Below are 13,032 nucleotides of genomic sequence, written 5' to 3'. Positions count from 1 at the left end.
TTTTGATGGTATGAAAAAATATTATATACTAAAATTAATTATTTAAATGATTGTTGGAAAAAATAGATGAAGGCGATTTTCAGTATTTATAAATACAATAAGTAAGTATGTAATTAATTAATTAATCAGTCAACACTCATGATATCCTTGATGGCTCTTGTCGAGACACACAGACCCAACCGTCTTCCCCAGGCACTATGGTATTCATTGTGTTTGATGAATTTAGTGTTGGTCTTCTTATACCTTTTATCATGTCTACTTGCCTTCTAAGATTATCATGAAGTTTTATTAATGCTTCCTAAGAGAGCAAAATAACATTTTATTATTATTATAAATAATAGTGTTCTGGCAAATTAGTATAAAATTATAGAATGCTTATCATTAAGTTTTTAAATATTTTTCCGTTGCCGCGCAAAGTTATTTGACAACAAAATGACCGTGAGAAAAAAGCGGCAAGGTAAAATAACTGAGACGGAATAATATTACGATTACCACCGAAAAAGAACCCTCAGATATCATCATATATGAATACATATATGATTAGATACAATAAATAGCAATATATGATCATATCTGAAAATTATTTCTCGTATGATCCGAGCTTTTGTAATCATTTATGATCATATATGAACATATCTGATATTATGTATGATGATATATGATTAGATCTGATATTATGTACGATCTTCATATCTGATCAGATTCAAATTCACAAATGATGGTATAAGAACTCATCTGATCATACTTGAACGTATATGATCATATCTGAATATCTTTTGCTAGATTGGTCAAACTTTTATAGGTATGAACAGATATAACAGATAAATGTAAAGTTAGGTATGGAAATGTATGCATTGGAATCTGATCAGATAAGACCAGATATGATATTATAATTATCTAATAGGTTCATATATGAATACTTATAACGGATAAAAGATAAAAAAAATTATCTGATCATATATAAGCAGATATGATTATATCAGATAATGTTTTTTTTCATATCTGATCAAATCTGAGTATTCATACATTACGATACAAGATCATATATGATCAGATTTCTATTGATACATTACCATATATGATAATGTATAAATATTTTTCCGACTAGATATGATGCCCGATATATGCATGATCATATATGCTCAGATATAATCAGATTTTATTTCATATATTACCAGATATGATCGTATATAATTAGATTCAAATTCATATATGATCATGTATGATTAGATTCCATTTCATATATGAACATATATAAGATGCCATTTTGTACATGACCATATACGATCATATATGATTAGATTTCAATTTATGCATAACTAGATATGATCACATATGATTATATTTCATTCCACACATTACCATATACGATCATATATAATTAGATTCCAATTTATGCAGAACCACATATGATCATATATGATTATTTTTTCCTTGATTAGGCATAGCCATGATCAATCATACTCAGGTTTACACATGGTCATATATGATCATATATAAACTCGTCTAATCATATTTAACCATATATGACCACATTAGAGTATTATTATCCAAGTTTATAGTTACAAAAGCAATTAAGCCGGGCTAATTTCAATAAATTAATTAATTTTTAAATTACCGCATACTTTAAAAAAAAAACTTATAAAAAATTATTTCTAAAGCTTCAGTAAATCCTTAAAAAATCTTCCGAAAAAATTTACGGAAATCATTCCTACCGGAATTAAGAGATATTCAAAATTTTCAAAAAATTTAAAAATTCCTCTACTCAATTTTACAAAAAGAAACAAAAAAGCTATTGAAATTCCCATTTATTAAAATATCTGAGTATAGAAAATAAAAGTGACAAATAAATCATCAAATATCATAAAAACCTTTTCATCCTCAAGTTTACGGAGCTCTTGTTGCCGTCTAATGCCTTCACTGTTTAAATTCTTCATCATATCACTTTTATACTGACTAACAAGCGCAATTTCGGTTTGTACTTTAAGATATTCCTCAGCTAGCTGTTTATGCTCTTCAAATATAGTCCTTGATAATTGGCATGTATTGTCTGGTGTAAGCGGACGTAAATCAGCTTCCAATAGTCCACAAATATCATCGAAATTGTCATTATTATTACTCCCTATTTAAACAAAAATTTAAACAAATATTCCATTACATTTTTTTTTTCAAACCCATGGAAAATTTTTGAATACTTCAATAGAATACTGACGCAAAAGAAACCAACAATGTTTCAAATATTCAGTGTCAACTCTAGAGTAGCTGAGTTTATTTAAATTTGAAGACATTTTCTTTTAATTATTATCATTGACATTCTTCACTTATTTTTTTTCATCATTATTAATTAAATAATTAATTGATTAATTAATTAATTTTTAAAAATATCTATCAAAAAAATGAAAGTGTTTATTTTTAATAAAAAAAAATATAAATAATTATATTATTTAATTGCAATTGAATATTACGCTAAAGTTTAACTTTTAAAACTGATCTCTCTCTTCTTAACTCTTTGGTACACTGGCGCGATAGTTTAATCTCCCGCAAACTAAACACAACAAACGTACAGCTATAACGGGGAAGCTGACTCAGCTACACCTGCTGTCTTGGACCAAATTTCTCACTTTTTCTCTCTCTCTTTCGCACTTTAAACTCTTTCTCTTTTTATCAATTTTTTTATCAGTAATAATTTTTAATGAAGTGAACAATCGTAATGACAATTTTTTTTTCCTTGGAAATTTTAAAAAATTTGAAAAATTCAAAAAATGAAAATTTATTTAAGGGAAATTTTAAATGGTAATTATGAAATTTTTTACGGTAAAAATATGCAAAGAATTTATTTATTTTTTTTTTTTTGTTTTGTGGTGACAGGAAAATAAATTGATTCTTGTATAGAATTAGATCATAAAGAGTTTAGCTAGGATAAGTTATATCAGTATTAGCAGCAGGGTCTGCTATTTAACGTGTGAGTCAGCACTCTCAAGTGCTATTTCATGCTGAAAATAATTTAGTGTGTCCGTGTGTACTCTATGTGCTAAAATAAAAGAGAGGGAGCTGAGCAATTACGTCAACTTATAATGTATACTATACGATCCCAATGTCTCACACAGTAATGCCTTTAAACTTCTTTAAATATAATCGAGTCCCTCAGACATGTTTTATTATGTTTTAAATATTGTTTATTTTTTTTTTTTTTTATAGGACGAGTTTAGTCATTACACTTTTTTCAGCAACATTAGTGATGAAATTTGAAAAATTTTTTTATAGAAAAATACATATGTATATATTAGACTGGGCCAAAAAATCGGCTATTTTTTTTTTTAACGATACTGTGGAAATATTATTTGAGATGACAAAAAAAATTATTGTGAAAATTTGAGCCCTTAATATTGATATTGAAAGGTGTATCATAGCGATTTTTGATTTTTTTTTTAATGAGCAGGTCTTTGTCTTATAACTCTCAAATAATCGAGATAAACAAAATAGACTTGAATACATTTCTTCTAGGAAATTGAATGCTCTACAAAAAAAGTCTAATTAAAATTTTTGTCAGATGGACCGTTTCCTTATAATCATGCGTTGAACATTGGTATGATTTTACAATTTGATTGGTCAACTTTGAAATTTTGTAATTAATGAAAAAATTAGTTTCTGGATGAAAGCCGAAGAATATTTTCAAAGGAAATTAAATGCTCTACAAAAAATGTCTCTTAAAAATTTTTGCTAAATTCACTCCTATAAAAGTTATTCAAGGTATTGATGTCGTTTTTACTTCATTTCTATATATACCTATATGTATGTATTAGGAATGTGCATTATTTGTGAATTTTCGAATCATCCGAAAATGTTTGAAATATTTGTAACTTTTCGAATTACTCGACTCAAATTTAAAAAATTCGGATCGGCTTTCAAATACTCAATTTTTATTTAATGAAGAGCATGATTTTCTGAAGTAAGCAAAAGTGTTTTTTTCGTAAATTTATGTCCGAGCTCTATTTACCTCTGGTGAAAATTTGAATTTTTTGAAAAAATATTACAATTTTGAATCGTTCAGAAGAAAATTTTGGAGTTTTCTGTAAATTTCCGAAGCTTCATGGATTAATCTTAGTCTCGAATAATTCAAATTATTCGTAAGTTCTTGAATTATTCGAGACTAAGATTAATCCATAAAGCTTTAGAAATTTACAGAAAATTACAAAATTTTCTTCTGAACGATTCAAAATTGTAATATTTTTTCCAAAAATTCAAATTTTTACCAGAGGTAAATAGAGCTCGGACATAAATTTATGAATAAAAACATTTTTGCTTACTTCAGATAATCATGCCAAAGAAAATTTTGGAAGTTTCTGCAAATTTCCGAAGCTTTATGGATTAATTTTAGTCTCGAATAATTCAAAAACTTACGAATAATTTGAATTATTATTATTATTATTATTATTATTATTATTATACATCATAAATAATTATAAATTTCATATAAAATAGTATATTACACACCAAGGGAGAAAAATAGGACATTATAACCCGGGTGTGTAACTGCCTTCCTTCGGGGTGTGAATATTTCGGAGAAATTATTTTAGTTTAAAATTCTATAATGTCATAGTAAAGCTGGGCAAAAAAATGGATCAAAAATGACTATGGCCATAATAAAATTGACAATAGTTACAGTAGTTTGTAGTATAATTGGTGTGACTTTTTTACTGTGGCCATAGTCATTTTTACCACATGTTCATTTCAATTTTTGCAGGTGGCTACTATAGCCCGGTTTTACTATGAAACCATAGCATTTCAAACAATAATACTCCATGTATTTTTTTCTAGATCTGCAGCTTAAAGTATAAATTTTGCATACCTAACGCGCGAAGCGCTGAGGGTGTCTTGTTAATGGTTTTTTTTCAACTATTTTACTCACACAAAAAGGTAAAATTATATACTAGCGTGTAGAGAATTTATTAAGGAACAATTTGAACCTAATATCAAGTCGATTCGTTGTTTTATAAGTTTAAAATAAATTATTTTAACGCAAGAAACCAGTGCTGTCAATTGTTACGTATGAAACTTCGTAGGCACGATAACTCTCGATAGACACAATTAATCGGCCCAACTTTTTTTTATTATCTTCGGATTTTTTATCACAAGAACCCTATGGAAAATCACTATCTAAATCCTTTTAGTTTAATTGTAATTAATTAAAAACGTAAAACTGATTATTCACGAAAAATTTAGCTGCCATTTTTATTTTTACTGTTGTTATTATTTTTTTCATTTTTTCTCTCCATCAACTACTGGCGGCAGCACTAGCGTAACAGAATAGGTTTGAAAAAAAGAGCGACATCTAACACAAAAAGGCGGGATATTTAAAAAAAAATGTTAAAAAAAAAATATTAAACTGAAAATAAGAAATAAAAAAATCAAATTGATAATTTTTTAGTTGAATAAAAATTCATAAAAAAAAAAAATTAATATTGTAAAATAGAAGTAATGGTTAAAAATGAAATTAGCGATTGAGGTGTGCACTTTTTGATTTTCCAAGATTTTTTTTCTCTTTTTTGCAGAATAAATGGTTACATGGTAACAAAATGTCGCTCTAAATTTAACAAAAAGTCAACAATGTTATTTTTTTGTACCACTTGGAGTACAAAAAAGTGCAACTTTTTCCGCTAAACACGGCAGGGATTTAAATTTTCAGTGCAATTATGATTAAAAAGTTATTTTCTCAATATAAATTTTTACAAGCAATTGCATACCAAAAAAAGAAACCTCTTTTTTTTTTAACACACATTTGATTTATAGAAATAGGAAAATACTTACGATTAGTTTTTTTTTTGCCCATTTTGTCAAAACCTGCAGTATTTTGTAACTCCCATGATGAATCTGTACCCGTCGCTAAATCCCAAGCACTCTGTTTACCAAATAAAAGAAAAAAATGACAATTTTTTTGTTGATTAATACAAAAAAAAAAAAAAAAAAAAAATTTAATGCGAACAATAAAAAAAAACCTACTGGATCACATTCAACATGAAGTGGTTGGAACCCATCATTAGAATCTCTATTATTATTACTATTAATTGATTTGATTGGTGACAAATTGTGACTAACGTTAGAATCCCTAAAATCTTGACTATTTTGTATTGTTTTAGATTGTTGTGATTGACTAAGCAAATCAATTTTATTATCATTATTAATGCCATTTATCGAATCACCGTTAATTTGACTAGAAGACATGTCCCATGAAACATCAATAGTGTCTTGGTCAATTTCATCATCATTGCCGTAATTTTCTTCATAGTCATCGGACATACTGTATTCAACGGGTTCTAAATGTCCGCTGACAAACGTAGACAAACAAGTCATTACACGAACTATTTCATCCATTGATGGTCGCTCTTCGGGACGTTTGCTCCAACATCTTACAAATTGATAAAATTAGTTAATGTTATCAAATTTGGTATCGTTGAAAATTTCTTGACGTGAATTTGTGCCTCATGGTTTAAACTCTTTTTTATTGCCAAGTATCGAGATAAATAAATTTATCTATATCATTCGAAATACATTTAAATTACGCGGGAAAAAGACGATCGTATTTATTTTCTTTAAATAAATTAATATTTTAATTATTCTGTCACTGAAAATACCTCAATGTCACTGAATATATATCTATTGTCTATATTATTAAGAGAGAATAAGAAAAATTTAGTCCATGGCATGTCTCTGTGATAATAAAAATTAAACAAATTTAATTTGGTATCAGTGAAAAGGTCTTGACTTTAATTTGTGCCTTTTCATAGTTTCAGATGTTTTTATGCAACAGTCAGTTCAATGTCTTAAGTTTTATAAATAATTATGAATATATATATAAATTTCACGCCAAAAGATGTCGATACGATTTTATAAAATTACTGACATAAAAATTTTTAAATATTTTGAGATTAGATACTGAATTTTTTTGTATCAACGAAAGACATCAGCCCTTTGGTAAACCCTCAAAATTTAATAAGTTTTTGTATCTTTCATCGTAGTTGAGATATTTTAGAAAAAAAAAATATTAGACGACTAATAGAAAAAATTTGACCGTGTGTAGATTTTTTTTTCGAACCCCATGATTATACAATCATCGAAATCAATAAGTTTGCGAATTAATGACAAGATTTGTCTTATTAAACTTCAATGATAATAAAAATAAACAAAATATCTGAGAGTAAATTGACCAGATTTTAATAAACAATTAAATTTAAATCATATTTTATAAATTTGGTAGTAATACTTAGGCAGTATTACGTAGTGACAACAAGTTGCTCTTTATTATTATATGAACAATTCAATTCATTAATGTTGATGAAATAAAACATACCTAGTTATCAAGTCTTCAATTGGTTTGGGACAATTGTCAATGAGTGGCGGTCGCTGTCCAACGTGTACGGCCCACATAATACGATAAGCAGAGCCGCCAATGTCATCGAATGGCTTACGACGTGCCAATATTTCCCATAGTATGACTCCCCAACTAAATATATCACATTTTTCAGTGTAACGAGAGCCCTCGAATACTTCTGGTGCCATCCATGCTGCGGATCCTTTGTTGTTCGTCATGTAACTGTTTAAATCACATGCGGTACCAAAATCACAGATTTTTAAAGTTCGGCCACCAAGGATTAGTAGTAAATTTGGTGGTTTTAAATCTCTGAAAATAAAATATGTTGTTTTTTAAGAAGTAATAGATTTATTTTTTATGGTCGTCTTTTTATTTTAAATTTAGTCGATTGTAATTGTGAGGAAACAAAGTGTTTAAACTGGGCGATGGTGATGATGATTGAGTGACTGTTTAAATTTGAGGAGACGTAATTTAATTTTGAGGATATGATACTAAAGATGTTTTGATCGGTTGGTTTCGGGGAGTAAGAAAATATGCACAGTTTAAGTAATTTACTATTTTATTTTCCTCGGGGATTATTTTAGTTGGTGACAAAACTGAAAGTTATGGCGACGATCTATCAAATATTAGACGCAATGAGGTTTATTTATTTTTATTGTTCAATTGCTTGACGGTTCACGTGGTAGAGACAAATGATTATAAATTAATCAGTACGTCAACAGGTTGATAATTTAAAAACGATAACAAAACAAATTAAAACCCCGGCACTAAGTAAAATTACATCGGCCTGTTATTTGTGTACATCAGCCCGCAATAATCTCAATGATAAATAATTGTTTATTATAGGATTTTTTTTTAGTTGAATATGAAGATTTATCATCATTTAAATCATTAATACAATCATCTACGCATGTTAAATTAAATGAAGTAGTGCCGGTTCAATCGCAAATGCTGTGGTTTCGTGATGCGCTACTACGCGAAAATACACAGGGATCATCAGGGGCATTTAGAAAAGATGAAATTATACCATCGGCATTAGAAATAGTAAAATATCCAAATAAATTAATAACAAATGATTATATAAGAAAATTAATAAGTAGTAAAGAAACAGTCTCTGAACAAATGGAAATAATTTACGAAGAAAGTAAATTACAGGACATTGATTTGAGACTGCGATTTTTATTAGCCAATCAAATGGAATCGAGTTTATCTGGTATGTTTCCAAACGTCACAGCCTTACCGTTCGGCTCGACTGTCAACGGGTCCGGTAAATGCGACTCGGATCTTGATGTAGTTATCAATTTACAAACAAAACCGGAGTCAAAATCGTCGCTTTGTATTTCATGCAAAAGCAGCAGCATCCAATGGACGTGCAAATGCATCACGTCTAGTAAGTTCTTGAAAAACAAAGTGAACATACCTGTGAATTAAAGGCTTTGGTTTCATATTATGTAAGTAAGCTACCCCTTGAGCACATTGTAATGCCCAACTTATAGCATGGCTCGCAGTATACCTCGGCTTAGGCTCGCAATGTAGCACTAAAAAAAAAAATAAATATAATATACAAAGACCCCTAAAACTTAAATAACAATATAAAGACAATGATAATAAATATAAATACCATTGTATAAAGAACCACCTTCAGCATACTCCATTACCAAACAAACAGGATCTTTAGTGCAAGCACCATAAAGTCGTACAATATTTGGATGTGATACCCGTGAAAGCTGTCTTACTTCAACAGCAAATGCTCGTCTTTCACCTTCAGTATTTATATGTTTTATTGCTACGTAACGTCCACGCCACTTTCCTTTCCATACAACTCCAAAAGATCCTTTACCCACCACCTATTAATTAATTATCATATTATAAATTATTTATATAAGTAATCAATAGTCAATAATCACTCAAATAAATATAACTCAAGACTATTATTATTAATCACTTAATTTAATAATTGTTATGCGTAAGATACTTATTCACTACAAATATATGATGATAGCGTACTCTGTAATGATAATCTTATCCACGAATTATCCTTGACTTAGTCTTGGAATAAAGTAAGCCTAGAGATAGTAAATAATTAGGATGCGAGTCGCAGAGTTCGTGAAGTTACTGACCGACAATTAATGTAAGGACCAATTATTTATTAAGGCTTCCCAAAACGGAAGAGAAGTACCAGTTAAGGACCAGAGAATCTCTTGTTATGATAGCGATGGATTAATTATATAAGGATTACTATACTAAGAGTATACATAGATTAGCATATATGATAATCTGCATAAGAGCTCGCACGAGGGTAATTGGTTCGTTTGATAAAATAGACTGATCTGCGATTACCATTTTTTCAGTTTTTCAAAGTTACAGAGTTTAGTTGATGTCGGTTATAACAGTCTTCGGTTTACCCTTACAAAAGATATTTGACGATGACGTAACGATATCTCATTGGATTTTCGTTAAAACCTTGTGTACTTGTTCATTATTGTAAAATTGTATCAATAATGATAATAATGATACGTTTAATCATTTAGCAAAAGCTACTTTACAATCTACTTTGCGAAAACTAGTTATCTGGATCAATACTTTTTTTTTAACTTCCCGCTAAAACAATTGAAAATTTTGGAAAATTCGAAAAGTTGATTTCGGTTCGACATTCGAAAATTAAATTTCTAAGAGATCTTGACGTTTTGAGGTTCTAGGAAGCTATTCTGATTAATTTCGAGATGATGTCCGAATGTATATATGTATGTATGTACGTACGTATGTAAATATTTATAACTTTTGATCGGATGTCATTAGCGGCTTTTCAATATCTAAAAGCTACGAAAATTGAGCTTGATGGATTGTTTACGGGCTGAGTATGGATTGAGTATGTATTTTCTATGTAAGCTTCAGACAAGGGCTTCTGAAATAGCTTTAGTATATAGAAGTTCACTTGAAGAACATTATACTGCTACAGTATTCGAAATAGGCTGCAATAACTGCCTTATGAATAACATTTTTTGTAAAGCAATTTATCAAATTGTCCAAGCGATATATAGTATTCAATTTTCTGGCAACTTAATTAATTATTGACTATAGCATTATTTTCAAATGTCAAATTATTGTCAATTATTACTCCCTGGCTAAAAATATTCATTCAAAAGCATTAATAAGCGATCACTTCATGCAAATTGTATATCTATATTTACAAAAAATTGAAGTATTGATAAGAATTGAAATTTCATCATTTTCAATTCTTTTCAATCAATATCTTTAAACAGGGACGTTAAATATTCTGTTTTATGAATGTGAATGTAGTAGGCATTATACAAATTTGAAATTATTTATGAATACTGTAAATGATCAATAAAATAAAATTTTTAAAAAATGCGCATTTAAAAAATTTAAAAAGTAATCAGTGCATTTTTTATAAATATTGTTTTTTTAATTATTTACTCCATTTATTCATAATTTTAAATTTGTCTGATGTATACTACATCCACACTTATAATAATAATAATAATAATAATAATAATAATAATAATAATAATAATAATAATAATAATAATAATAATAATAATAATAATAATAATAATCATAATAATAATAATAATAATAATAATAATAATAATAATAATAATAATAATAATAATAATAATAACAATAATCGTAATAAAAGTAATACTGATAAATTATCAGCAGGGTACGGAAATTTTTGCTCAACAATGAAAATAAAAGAATTCACGAATTTTAAGACATCTTAAAGATGTCTTTTAAAATAAGACAAATTTTTTTTGTCTCGTAATCACTTTTTTTTGTTAAAAATAAGACATGCAAATGTTGGCTCCAGAAACAGAAAATTGATGTTGTTTTTCCCGTCATCTGAATTAAAAAGTCATTCAGATGACTTATCTTTCCACTATTTCTAATTTACTTTGCCATCACTTGTGTCAAGTCTTTTAAGTAGATATTTTTTCGGTAACATAAATTTCTGATCGTTTAGTCAACATATTGGTGCCTTATCATTATGTCAAAAAATAGCCTAAAAACTGATACCCGCTCACTATGAGCGTCAGAAAGATCTTTTTAATATCAGAAAGATAACATAATTTTTTATAGATTTATGACATCAATAAGATAACTTTTTGACAATAATTCCGAGTGGGTATCTTATAGATGTCACGAAGGCAAATTTGATACTTGGGTACGTGAATTAGATTAAAAGATATATTCGAATATCGAATGTCATAAAAGAATTTCGAAATTGAGGCTGTGAAAAAAATATGTTAATAAGACAATCAGCAAGACAATTGTCTTGCTAATTGTCTTGACGTCGAATTACTTTCTTTTGTTCTTATTGTTGAACACAATCTTCATACCCTGCTGCTAATAGAGTAAACTAACCTCTTCTGTTTCAATTTCATTATAATCAATTTCTTCAACAAATTGTTGAAGTGATTTCTGTTTTAATAATTTTGGAGGTGGACTAGGTGATTTTGTTGATTGCGATAATTCTGATGACGCTGATGACGATAAGGAACAAGATGTTAAATCAATTGTTTTTGTTTTCGTTTGTCCTAAATTATCAATATCTGGTTTTTTATCATTGAAATCAATTAAATCCAATTGTTGATTATCTTGTTTAGTTTTTTTCGACATCTCACTAAAATTCACACTTAGTCTTATTATTATTATTTTATTTTATTTTTTTGCACATTATTGACATTTCACACATTTGACGTAAAGTGAACTTCATGACGCGTTAGATGTGTTATGTGGATATTTTTGAAAAAATTAAAAATTCAATTTTTTTTTTAATTTCAATTATTTTTCAGTATCCCGATTTCTGTATTTAATTACTTAAATTAAAATAATTATATATTTTTTTAATTTGATTAACAAATAAAATTGTGGTCAGTAATTTTTATGTGAATTATTTTTATTTTATTTTTCATGGTTTCTATTTATTTGTATACTTGATAAGTGATATCGATATTGTTTTTAAATATTTAAGTTATTTAAATAAACTTATAATTAGTTTCATTATATTTATTAATATAATACAAGAATATATAAATAAAAGAAAAAAATAGTAATTAATGTAATTTAAGTAAAATAGGTGTCAGTATTTGTATCTGATAATATAGTCGGTAAAATATCATGAGTTAGTAACAGAATTGCGTGGGTGTAATTCGAGGAATGATGATATGGTAGATATCTAACATTTAGCCACCTAAGAGCTTAATGCACCGTAAATAATCGCACTTTCAACATCCACGTGTAAAAAAAAAATTTTCGAAAAATGTACGGAAAGTATTCGAAGCTCGAACATCGAATCGTGACACGATTTCGTATAATTTTTGAACATTCAATGATTTGATATTTTTCATTTAGAAAATTTTTTATAAAAAATTTTTTATATTTTTTTTTCGAACTTATAGATTTTTTAATTTTTAAATTCTTTCACTCTAGAGGGGTGAGAAAATTTTTATAATTTCTAATTTCTTCGATTTTAAGTTTGTGTTTCTCAAAATACTAAGGAAACTTTTCGAACAGATGTCGTACATGAAATTCCTTCGATTTTGAGTATATTTAAAATTATGTTGTTGTGTTGTAAAATTGGTAGTAAATTCAGAGAAAATATAGACTTTAATGCACACCTCAAACGCGAAGCTATATTG

The 13,032-nt window shown here is 27.8% G+C and overlaps 1 protein-coding gene across 1 annotated transcript; it reads right to left on the bottom strand.

Annotated features, from left to right (window-relative positions):
• Positions 1 to 11: 11 nt before the first annotated feature.
• On the bottom strand, positions 12 to 12,391 carry LOC103579917 (mitogen-activated protein kinase kinase kinase 7). Its single transcript, XM_053742786.1, has 8 exons — positions 11,756 to 12,391; positions 8,991 to 9,216; positions 8,790 to 8,907; positions 7,349 to 7,678; positions 6,001 to 6,406; positions 5,809 to 5,899; positions 1,872 to 2,122; positions 12 to 298 (listed from the first exon to the last, which is right to left on the bottom strand). The coding sequence occupies exons 1-8, from the start codon at positions 12,008 to 12,010 to the stop codon at positions 137 to 139; spliced, it is 1,839 nt and encodes a 612-aa protein (XP_053598761.1). The 5' UTR covers positions 12,011 to 12,391; the 3' UTR covers positions 12 to 136.
• Positions 12,392 to 13,032: the final 641 nt, after the last annotated feature.

The sequence above is a fragment of the Microplitis demolitor genome, chromosome 2, assembly GCF_026212275.2.
Source record: "Microplitis demolitor isolate Queensland-Clemson2020A chromosome 2, iyMicDemo2.1a, whole genome shotgun sequence".
Classification (NCBI taxonomy): Eukaryota; Metazoa; Arthropoda; class Insecta; order Hymenoptera; family Braconidae; genus Microplitis; species Microplitis demolitor.
This window is presented reverse-complemented; position numbering and strand designations above follow the sequence as displayed.